General features: G+C 40.3%; 2 protein-coding genes across 2 annotated transcripts in view; both read left to right on the top strand.

Annotated features, from left to right (window-relative positions):
* The window catches only part of prkcea (protein kinase C, epsilon a), a 60,789-nt gene extending 55,547 nt beyond the window's left edge, over positions 1-5,242 (top strand). The window contains exon 15 of the mRNA XM_050060100.1: positions 1,936-5,242. Coding sequence (XP_049916057.1) covers positions 1,936-2,085 — 150 coding nt within the window. The 3' untranslated portion in view covers positions 2,086-5,242. The remainder of the gene's footprint in view (positions 1-1,935) is intronic.
* A 190-nt stretch (positions 5,243-5,432) lies between these two features.
* Positions 5,433-12,421, top strand: part of LOC126399843 (endothelial PAS domain-containing protein 1-like) — a 14,710-nt gene continuing 7,721 nt past the window's right edge. Inside the window, exons 1-5 of the mRNA XM_050060141.1 lie at positions 5,433-5,673; positions 9,544-9,710; positions 11,506-11,756; positions 11,844-11,928; positions 12,020-12,120. Of these exons, the coding sequence (XP_049916098.1) occupies positions 5,648-5,673; positions 9,544-9,710; positions 11,506-11,756; positions 11,844-11,928; positions 12,020-12,120 (630 nt within the window). The 5' untranslated portion in view covers positions 5,433-5,647. The remainder of the gene's footprint in view (positions 5,674-9,543; positions 9,711-11,505; positions 11,757-11,843; positions 11,929-12,019; positions 12,121-12,421) is intronic.

The raw sequence follows: 12,421 nt of genomic DNA, 5'->3' as shown, positions 1-12,421 counted from the left end.
GCAAACAACAAGTTTCATTCTCATTAAAAGCAATTACAAAAAGCCGCTTCTAGCTGCTAAAACACTCTCTGTGTGATCAGGGCCTAAGAATGATTCAGTATTTCATTATAAAATGCAAAAGCAACCAGAAGGACACTCAAAGAGTGCAGACCTCCGCCAGTGTCATGAGGAAAAACTGATTTTTGTACTTGCTCAGCGATTCAGATCTGCTCCAGAGTTTATCTTGTTTTTCCTTGGCTCATGCTATTAATGAAAATCAGGTCAGTAATTTTTCCATAATCCTTCTGAGAAACAAACAAACAAACAAACTGCTCAGTGGAAACGGGGCTTTACCTCAAGGAACCAAAGCAGACCCTCGTGGATGAGGGCGTCCTGGGCTGTGTCCACCTGAGAACGCCAGGCGCTCCTCAGGACACGTCCAGCTAGGAGCACTTAAAAACGCTTTGGAGGCACCATGTGTTTTTTTCAGCTGGGACACGTTGGTCATATCTGCTGTGATACGGAATATCCGTGGAAGTAAAAATGTTCGCATGGTAGATACCTGCTAGTACCTTCAAAGGGGGAGACGACAGACCCCCTGGTCCTTGTGGGCTCATGAGGGGCCACGTATTGATGTATATATGTACAGTATATGAACAAATTTCTCCTTCATTGTTGCTGTTGCTGCAGTGATGCAGGCACTGCGCTGGACCATTGTGGTGAAGAAGGAGCTGAGCCAGAAGGCGAAGCTTTCGATTTACCAGTCCATCTACATCCCAACCCTCACCTATGGTCATGAGCTCTGGGTAGTGACCGAAAGAATAAGACAGATACAAGATGCAAGCGGCGGAAATGAGTTTCCTCCGTGGGGTGTCTGGGTTCAGCCTCAGAGATAGGGTACGGAGCTTGGACATCAGGAGGGAGCTCGGAGTAGAGCCGCTGCTCCTTCACATCGAAAGGGGTCAGTTGAGGTGGTTCAGGCATCTGATCAGGATGCCTCCTGGGTGCCTCCTGTTAGAGGTGCTCTGGGTACGTCCCACTTGTAGGAGGTCCCGGGGCAGACCCAGAACACACTGGAGGGATTACATATCTCATCTGGCCTGGGAACACCTTGGGGTCCCCCAGGAGGAGCTGGAAAGCGTTGCTGGGGAGAGGGATGTCTGGAGTACTCGGCCCAGGATAAGCAGATGAAAATGGATGGATGTTGCTGTTTAGCACGTGCGCAAGAAAGTTGTAACGATTGGGTGTTGTGGTATTTGTCCCGCCCCTCCTCCACTGTGAATGGACAGCTGGATAAAAAAGCGACAGTGACGAGCGCAGCGTTTTACCCAAAATTGAAAATTTTTCAGCTCTCAGCACTCAGGGAAAAAACAGAAAACAAGCAGTGCTCAGCGCAGAACAGACGCTCAATGCCTCGTCACACTGCTGGCGTTTGTAGCATAGTGTAAATACGCCGTGCTCCCATTGCAGAGATTTTTAAATATTTGCTGGCCTCGGGAAAAAACATTTTTGTACACATGGCCCCGAACAGTGAGGGAGTGGTGTGTGGAGCTAGCAGTCACTTTGCTGTAGCTCAGTTTAGCTTGAAACTCTAAGCTTGCCCACATTTTAGCGGTCCAATCACACGCAAAGGATTTGTACACTGCTCTAAAATTTCATTTCACTGGGAAATACAGCACAGTACATAGGCTGAAGACGCTCTATACTTTGATGTAGTAACAATACTCCCCCACCCTGTTGGGAACCACTGTTGTAGGATGAGCTGCCACACATGTAGGAGACAGTATGCACTGTGTATCCACTGTGTGTATGTGTGTTATCGTCACAGAGAAGGCAGTAAGTCTCAGTGGTCAGAAGGTGTCACTCTAATGTCACTTTTAAAGCTTTAAATTTCTGCTTCTGATGTCTTCCCTTCTGTGGGTGTGTGTGTGTGTGTGTGTCCATGTGTCTCTGCAGAAAACCAAGCGAGATGTGAATAACTTTGACCAAGACTTCACCAAGGAGGATCCCGTGTTGACGCCCACGGACGAGGCCATCATCCGACAGATCAACCAGGAGGAGTTCAAAGACTTCTCCTACTGCGCCCCCGAGGAGACGCAGACCTAACACTTACAGACACACACACACACACACACACACTGATCCAACAACACTAAACCTGGCACGCACGTACGCACACATTGCTGACACTCATACATGTGTAGAACCATCAATCCCTTTACAAGACACACACACACACACACACACACACACATGCACACACAATCACTCCTTTACTTTGAAGCTATTGGTTGTTGTTACTTTTTGGAATATTCTTTACTTGCATTGTGTTGTTCTTGTTGCCTGGGTTAATTATGAATATAAATATGAATATGACTATGAATATGAATATAAACACCTGCACATGCTGTCATACACACACACACACGCACACACACACACGTTGCACACTTTTAATGCAGACACACCCACACACACTACAATCCCGAGTTTTGCTCCAACACAAACACTCTCACTGCACATGCTCAGACAACCGAACACATACACACACACACACACACACACACACACACACACACACTTACACTGCTTCTCTCCCCAGCACCAGGACTGTACAGTGGGTGCTGGGTGCAGAGGCCTGTATATAGCCTGTGTTGAGTGGCTGTATTGTGTTGGTATTGTCTGCTAGTAAAGGAGAGTCGTGGCGCATGGACAAGCACCCTACCTGTGTTATTACTGTCCTTATTCTGGACCGGTTAGGGCCAAATACCCTTTGTGCAATACCCTGACTATCTATATATTTTATTTGTTTTGTTCATGTATTATTTTTGTGTGTGTGTTTTTTTTCCTCATTTTTTTTCTTTGTTGTTGTTGTGGTATGAATGAAGTCTCGCGCTCATCTACAACGGAGTGTTAGAGCCACAATGGAAAAAAAAAGATTTTTTATTTTGAGAATAAAATCATGATATCACGAGAATAAGTTGTAATTTTGAGGGGAAAAAGTCGGATTATGCGAATAAGTTGTAATATAATGAGAACGAAGTCACACTATTTAAAAAAAACAAAACAAAAAACAGTGGTAATATTACGAGAATAAAGTTGTAATTTATTGGAAATTAAGTCGTACAATTTCAAGAAAATAAAAGTTGAAATATTACAAGAATAAAGTCGTAACTATTGTAGATAAAGTCGTACAATTTCAAGAAAAAAAAGTTGTAATATTACAAGAATTATAGCCGTAATTTTGTGAACATAAAGTCCAAAAATTTCATGGAAAAAAAGTTGTAATATTACGAGAATAAAGTTGTAATTTATTGACAATAAAGTCATACAATTTTAAGAAAAAAAGTTGTAATATTGCAAGAATAAAGTCGCAGTCTATTGACAAAGTCGTACAATTTTAAGAAAAGTTGTAATATTATGAGAATAGTCGTAATTTATTGACAATAAAGTCATATAATTTCAAGAAAAAAAGGTTGTAATATTGCAAGAATAAAGTTGTAATCTATTAACAAAGTCGTACAATTTTAAGAAAAAAAGTTGTAATATTACAAGAATAAATTCGTAATTATTGACAATAAAATTGTACAATTTCAAGAAAAAAAGTTGAAATATTAGGAGAATAAAGTCGTACAATTTCAAGTAAAAAAAAAGTTTTAATATTACGAGAATTATAGCCATAATTTTGTGAAAATTAAGTCCAAAAATTTCACGGAGAAAAAAAAAAAAAAGTCATTTTATGAGAATAAAGCTGTAATTGTTATTATGTCATTATGACCTTATGACCAAATTACAGCTTAATTTTTGTAATATTACGACTTTTTTTTCTTGAAGTAGTGTGACTTTATTCTTATGGAACTCCGACTTTATTTCCGCAATTCTTTTTTCATGAAATTGCAGCTTTATTCTAAAATTATTTATTTTTTTCAAAATCATGGGACTTTATTCTCATTATGACTTATTTCTCAAAATTACAACTTTATTCTCGTAATATTATGACTTTTTTTTTTTTTAAATAGTGTGACTTTATTCTCATTAAATCGCAGCTTTATTCTTGTAACATTGTGACTTTTTTTCTCAAAGTGATGACTTTAGTCTCGTAATATCACTACTTTTTTCCTTGAAATAGCATGACGTTATTTTAATTAAATTATGACTATTTTTTTTCTTCAACGTGGCACTAATTCTCCGTCGTACTCATCCTCCTCCTGTCTCGTGTATATAAAATGAATGTTGAGCTTACAAGTTACAGGCTATGGAACTAATTATGTGGAGCAGAGTGTTACAGGCGGCCTGTGTAGCAGCGTAAAGCCCGATTTCCACTTCTTTCATCTGTCTGCTAATTTCAGAGTCTGTCAGTCGTGCCGGCGTGAATGTGCTGGCCTGTGGGCGTTGGGGTTTTTTTGTTTGTTTTTTATGTGAATGAACATTTTCATATGTGTGAATGCATGATTTTTCTTTCTCCCTGTTGGTGTGTGACTTCGTCCTCAGCATTTCTGTTTCTATAGTTACCATCAGTGTTTTCAGCCCTCCCTCCCTCCTCTTCCTTCCCCTCTCCTCCAAAGCACCGATTCCCCTTTCCTGCCTCCAGCAGCTGTCTCACTCAGCCAAAACCACTTGCTTTTCTGACTTTTGCTTTTTTTTCAAGAATGGCTTTTCTTTCTTATTGCTCTGTTTTTTATCATAGCTATTATTATTATTATTATTATTATTATTATTATTATTATTATTATTATTGTAAAGTGTATCTGGAGGAAATCTTTGTGTAAAATACTATAACTATACTATCATAGGTCTGTTACAGCCGGGGCGAAGAGAAATGTGGAAAACCAGCAGCTGAATTACCTCTCATTTCAAACACACACACACACACACACACACACACACACACACAAACAAACAAAAAACCTACCCACACACAGACTCTCTCCTTTGCCTCCTCCCTCTTCCTCTCTCTTCTTCTGTCTTACAGACACACACACATGCACACACAGAGAAGGACTGTTGTCGCGTGTACTGTACAGTGATTCTGAAGGCGAGCTGGTTGCTCTGTGTGCAGTAGAGTCGGTGTGTAGTGAAGCTTTGTGCACCCAGGGGTAGGGCTGTTCCTGGTCACACTATCATACTCTGTGCCAAAATGTAGTGCAACAGCCAGGCTAGTCCTGTCTGGTCTGATTCCAATAAAACACTGAGCTGTCTACATCACTCCCAGACTCCTCTGCGTCCTCTTTCCCTCCTCGCTCTTTCTCTTTTTCTTTTCTTTTTTTAATCGATTCTCGCCTGCTGCTGTTCAGAAGCAGATCTGTTCTGTGGGATGCTTCAGAGTTTGTGAGAAGAGAGGGGAGGGGAGGGGAGGGGAGGGGAGGTGATGCTTTTCCTGGCCAGCTGACCTATCAGAGTGCTCAGTTTTAGAGGCCCTGTAGGTGATGCACATGCAGAAGGGAGAGGACACACTCACTGCTGGAGTCATCTGTGCTGCAGGGGGGGAACCACTTGCCTTGTGACATTTGGCACTGCTAATTGCCTCTCTGATTAATTGGACTACCTGTGATGGTGCAAATTGTAGCGGGGAGGCTCCCTGCTGCGCTGTGAATTCCTGCTGCCTCCATCTCTTTTGTTCTGAGCCAACATTCACCATGACGCCGGATAGAGACGCCTGTTGGACGCGATGACAGCCGACAAGGAGAAGAGAAGGTAGAGCTGCATGTTGCTTTCAGACATTTTGATAACCATCTTCACAGTGTGTCTTATTTGTCTTTGAAAATATATTCAGGCTGTTGTATGTTTTTGGGCTTTAACTGAATTGTTTCTGTGACTGTTTGGCACTTCATCCACAGAATTGGGACAAAACCCTTTTTTGTTTTATTGTTTTTTCTCTTAAAATAGGCTGGGAAAATATATTTTAAAGATCTTGACTATTAAACGTCGGAGTTGACAAAAAGTTATATATTTATTAATTTCACAGCAGTCGTGGTGAGTAGCCATTTCATTTTTCAAAGTTGCTAAGAGTTCTCTTAATGCCATCAACACACTTACTTTTAAACCATATTTCTTTAGTTTATTATTTATTATTAGTTTTAGTCTATCTATTTAGTTTTGATGTAGAGCTCCAGGATGAACTCCTATGGTTGAGACTCACCTGATCGCAATATTATGTAATAAATTAATTAAAAAATAGAAAGCTTAGGGTACAGCTAACACCTTTTATACCTGATTAAATGATGGTTTTGGAAATCTGGCAGAGTTGACAAAAATCTGGGACGCATCTTTGAAGAGCCACATTTTTTGTAAAATAAAAAATAAAAAAATTTGAAAACATAATTATAGCAGTACATTTTGACGCCAGTTTTATCAGTATGCACTGTTCGTTTTAGATTTTGAAGGCTTTTAAAACATTTTTTAATTGTTTGAATTTGTGAATTCCTGTATGGGACGAGGACGTTTTCTGTCAAAGTTTGGAAGTTACTTTTTTTTTAAAGTAGATCAAAATATTTTATTAACACGTAATCCTTTAAGAAGAACCTTGGCTTAGTGGTAGAGCAGGCGCTGTTGCCACAGCGGCCCGGGTTCGACTCCAGCCTGTGGCCCCTTGCTGCATATCTCTCTCTCTCTCTCTCTCTCTCTCTCTCTCTCCCCCTTTCACACTTCACCATCCTATCAATTAAAGGCAAAAAATATCTTTAAAAAAATAAACTAAATAAATAAAAATAAAAAGAACCTTTCACCTCAAATACAGAATGAGTGTGTTCATGCGTATCTGACCACAATGCACCACCGTCCTCATCAGTTTACCATACAGAAAAGTTAAAGTGGAAAAATATATATTTAAAAAAAAACTCCTTCAATCAAAAATTTTAACTAAAAGTACAGAAGCAGTGAATGTGTATCTTTATCAAAAGTAAGCGTGCACATGAGCGCATGAAAATACCCTCTAACTGGAGAAGTTATTGCATGCTTCCTTACATGTTGAGAAATTCTCTGTGGTCTCATCAGATAATGTCAAAAAGTCTCCGTGTCATCAGGCTCAAACATGAGTGTTTCAGAGTTCCTGCAAAGCTGACGTTTTGGTGAAACAGCGATGTTTTATCAGTCATTTGCAAGGTAGAATCTGACTCTGAAAAGCTACAGCTAGTAGTAAGCAAACTGTACAGGAAAAGGTGCAGTGTTTCTTTGATGTAGTGAAGCAAAGATAAGTAATTGTTGTCGAGTGCCTCCCTCAGTTTGACTAAATATCTGGATAAAAATGATTACATTAATCTAAGAAACTGTAACAAAGTAGGGTTGCAACAACGGGAGATTTTCACAGTGCATTAACTTTCTCAGTTACATCACATTATTGTCGGTTACAGTGACCCTTAAAGGAAGGAAACAGGAGGGTTTTATTAGAACTGAAACCATTTTTAAAAGATATATATATATATATAGATATATATACATATATACATACTGTGGTGGCCAAAATTGTTAGAACACTAAGAGGTTTTTAGTTGTTTTTGTTGAATTGGCCATTAAAATACCCATAAATGAATGAAATATCTACAAAGTCATCATTATGCTCTATAAACCATAGAATAGAGCCATCATAAGGAGATTTGGGTCATTTTCCTCACAAAAAACAAGCTAGGCCTATTTCAATGTCACACAATCATGTTCCTTCACAGAAGAAGCCAAATTACTTGTGTAATCATTGCCAGGTGTGATCGTGGTGAAATTGATGGTGATGCAAGAGTCTTTGGACACAGCTGTGTGGTTCGTTTGGAATGTACAAGGCCTATCCTGCTCATTAAGTGATTGGTAACATCAGGGGTTTGTCACTGAGGCCACACCACCAATTGGTATAAATTCAAAGCCTCTAGAAGTAGTCTTGAAGCACATGTTGCTCTTTGAACATAGCAAAGGTGAAAAAGGAGCCAAAGAGTGAGCAACAGGTTCGAATTAAAGCCCCTTTTTGATTCCTGCTGAGTTACCACCGCATAGCCAAGGACTTGAGATTGAGAGCACTGTGCAGTACACTTTAGATCACCATGATGCCATCAATTCACACCAGAACCGAAAGGGGTGAGGTACATAAAAAGAAACTTTCAGAAAGACAAGTGAAGCATCTCAAAATTCTCTTAAAGTCTTAAGTACACGAGAACTGTGTGACAAAATCAACACCAAAATGAGTAATGGTGTAACAGTGTCTTCAAGAGCTGTGTGTGCTCTAGAGAAAGGATCAGCGCTCAGTGAATAACCTCCTAAGCCCTATGATAAGCCATTATGGCAAGGCTTAACTATACAGACCAGTGAGCAGTGATAACTAACATGTCTTTGTGGTCATCAGGTGGGAACATCCTTTCACCAGTGTTTCGTCTAGTTGGTCCCACGACACCTCCAGGAGGCTAGACAGTGATCTCTGGCGTCCCATAGACACTCTACTAATGCCAGGTCTCACTGCTCCCCGCACCGACTCAACAACCTCCCTTACCTTACTTACACATGGCTTTCTCAGCCCAAACAGCACTGCCACCTTCAACAAACCCAGGCTCCGTACATGCGAGCTCCAGGTAGAGACAGTGCTGATACTACCTTTCCTAGCACATTCACCACACTCTATTTCACACGCTACATAGCATAACTCCAATATAAGATAAAGTTAAAGGAGATAGAGAAGATAAACTCACAGGCTTTCTCAGCCCAAACAGCACTGCCACCTTTAACAAACCCAGGCTCTGTTTATGCCAGCTCCAGGTAGTGACAGTGCCGATACTACCTATCCGAGCACATTCACCATACTCTGTTTCACACGTTACATAGCATAACTCCAATATATATAAAGTGTTGTGGACCGATGAGTCCAAGTTTGAGCAGTTTGGCAACAAGCAAAGAGTGTATGTTCGACGGAGGGACGGGGAGAGATATAAAAATGAGTGTCTCTTGCCAACGGTTAAACAAGGGGGTAGTATTATGGTCTGGGGTGCCATTTCAGCCTCAGAAACAGGTGACTTAGTGAAAATTGATGGCATCATGGATAAGAAAGTATACCACAGCATTCTGGTGAGGCACGGAGTACCATCTGGGAGTCGTCTTATTGGGCCTGGATTTACTTTCCAAGAGGACAATGACCCTAAACATTCTTCTAACTATTGCCAGAACTACCTGTGACAGAAGGAATCTGCTGAAACATTGAAAATGATGGACCGGCCCCCTCAAAGTCTGGACCTCAACCCCATCCAGCAAATTTGGGGCGAGTTGGAAAATAAAGTGGACAGATCTTTTGTACATTCAAAGGAAAGCCTTTAGCTTGAGTTGCAGAAGGCATGGGATGACATTAGTGTCGAAATTCTCCATGCCAGAGAGCTGTGCTGCTGTAATTGCTGCAAAAGGTGGACATACCATACTCTCATACGTCTGTGAGTGTAATCATGATTTGTGTGTGCATCCCATCCATATTAATATAGTGTCATATAGTATGAGGTCTGTGGTAGCGCAGTGTGAGTTCATAGCGACTCAGTAAAATCCTTGTAAATGTTATTAAGATGGCTTGAGTCATCCTGAGTGTTTCTTTTTCTTTTTCCTCTCCAGGGCGATCAGCCGCGAGGCAGCCAGAAGGAGACGACGGGTGGAGTCTGAGGTGTTTGGTGATTTGTCGGGCCTCCTGCCGCTCCAGCCGTCTGTGCGAGCTCACTTGGACAAGCCCTCGGTCATTCGCCTCACCCTCAGCTACATACGCATGCACACACTGCTCAAAGGTACCAGCGGTCATCAAAGCCACAATGAAGTCATACAATTTCAAGAAAAAAAGTTGTAATATTACGAGAATGAAGTTGTAATTTTTTTGACCATAAAGTCATATAATTTAAAGAAAAAAAAGTTGTAATATTACCAGAATAAAGCTGCAATTGTTTGAGAAAAAGCCATAATATTATGTGATTGAACTCGTAAATTTACGAGGAAAAAAGTCGCAGAGTAAGGTAAAGATAAATATTATGACCTTTTTTGCATAGAATTACAACTTAATTTTTGTAATATTACAACTCTTTTCTTGAAGAAGTGTGACTTTACTCTTATGGAATTACAACTTTATTTTCGCAATTTTTTTCTCTCGAAATTACAGCTTTATTGTTGTAATATAACATTTTTCAAAATCATGTGACTTTATTCTCATTAAATTAGGATTTTAGTCGCGTAATGACTTTTTTCCAAAAATTATGACTTTATTCTTGTAATGTTACAACTTTTTCTTGAAATATAATCACTTTATTGTCATTAAATTACAACTCTATTCTTGTAACATTGTGACTTTTTTTGCGGTATGTACATAGGAAAACATCTTACGCCATCCCTGGTCAAAAGTCATAATTTTTTGACAAAGAAGTCATACAATTTCAAGAAAAAAAGTTGTAATATTACGAGAATAAAGTTGTAATTTTTTGACAATTAAGTGCAAACATTTCCCGAAATAAAAAGTTGTAATATTGTGAGAATAAAGCCGTAATTGTTTGAGAAAAAGCCATAATATTATGTGATTAAACTCGTAAATTTACGAGAAATAAAAGTCACAGAGTAAGTTAAAGATTAGGATAAATTTACGACTTTCTTAATTGTGACTTTATTCACAAGGGCAAGGGCAGGGAGGTGTACTCTCTCTGCCTCAGGCTTTCCTCAATGCACATGGAAGGGCAGGGAGGTGTGCTCTCTCTGCCTCAGGCTTTCCTCATTTGCATGTGGAAGGGCAGGGAAGTGTGCTCTCTCTGCCTCAGTTTTCCTGACTGAACCCAATTTAAAACAAGAAGCAGCGAGACGATAGGCTAAAAGAGAAGGTGCGTAACTCATCAGCTTACGGAACAGCTGATGTTACAATTGACAGCCTCCATCAACGACAGCAAGAAATTATGAGTGAGCATGCGTGTGACGAGTGAATGGCAAATGGTCTAAGAAATAAATTACAGACCTAAGCATGCACAAGTATAGTCTTCCTGACTGAAGTTTTTCTGGAGCTTCATTCAGGCAAAATTGGTCCTAACCCGCCGCCACTGATGAGTCTTTAAATGATCAAATCTAACTTGCCGTAAGCTGAATAAATAAAGGAATTCATGGCGCTATGTCCAAAGTACTGCATATTTCCATTGAACCTTTGATCCTACGTATACACAGACAGTTGCGAGGTAAATTCTATGTTTCAAAGTATTCATAAGTGTGACTGAAATGTGCTCTTATGCAGAACGGTAACTTCTGCTTCAGAAAATAAAACATCAGTTTGATGTGGTACACTGTAGTCACAATACTGGTGGGTTTGAGACGGGTGTCAGACAGAGAGGAAGTCCTTTAACATGAGTACTAACACCTGGGACACGCACACAGTTTGAAAGCAACAACATCCACGAAACACCACATTCTTTGTTCATAGTTCCCACAAACACTTAGACTGAGAATGTAGAAGAGAATAGTTTCCCATAAAAGGAACTATTTTCCACAGCAATTTTGTGAAAGAAATCAGACAGTAACACAATCGACAAAATGACTTCCTGTGTTGCGCTGCTCCAGGTAAGACCGGGATAAAAGCTGAGGCCAGTCATGCGGTAAAATGTGGACAAGTGGTGGAAGGTGGAGAGGAACGGCGAGAGCGTGACAGAGGACGTGACGAAGAGGAGGAGAAAGAAACGGAGGATCTTGAGGCCTCGGAGGAGACCAGCATGTACCTGAGGATCCTGGAAGGGTTTCTGATGGTCGTGTCCACTGAGGGAGACATGATCTACCTGTCTGATAACGTCAGCAAGTACATGGGCTTAACACAGGTACACACACACACGTTTTCTACATGAATGATGTACATTTAGGATGCAGGATTTGAAGATGAGTATGTTCTTTAAATTCTTCCACAGACTGAGCTGATGGGACACAACATTTTCGAGTTTTCTCATCCTTGTGACCATGAAGAAATAAGACATAATCTACGTCTAACCGCAGGTGTGTGTCTCTGTGTCGGATTGTTCAGAGAGATCACACACATTTGAGCAGGTTTATTCGTGTAGCTTCTTAAATTGCTTGTTTTTTTTAGAGGAAGTTTGGCGCGGTGCAAAGAGGGACTTTGTCATGAGGATAAAAAGCGCTCTGACACACAGAGGAAGAAGCGCCAACCTCAAGTCAGCTACGTGGAAGGTTGGTGAGAAACAATACCACGCTACACCGTGAAGCAGCAAACAGTTTCTGATCATTTTTAATTAAACATCATTTCTATCAAATTTGTATCACTGCTTAGGCGGAATATATACTTCTGTGTAGATCCTACACCGTAGCCTGACATGCACCTCCCCAGAAATGTAACTACACGTTGTGGCGACGCAGACCTCCTGTCTATTTTTGTAAGCTGAAACCATTTCCCTCAGTGGAAACAAAGCTTTGATTTACTTTAATTTCACAGATAAGAAACAATAAATTGTGAAGACAATAAAGCCTCCAC

The sequence above is a fragment of the Epinephelus moara genome, chromosome 13 (assembly GCF_006386435.1).
Source record: "Epinephelus moara isolate mb chromosome 13, YSFRI_EMoa_1.0, whole genome shotgun sequence".
Lineage (NCBI taxonomy): Eukaryota > Metazoa > Chordata > Actinopteri > Perciformes > Serranidae > Epinephelus > Epinephelus moara.
Note: the sequence above shows the minus strand (reverse complement) of the source record. Positions and strands in the feature narration are given on the sequence as shown.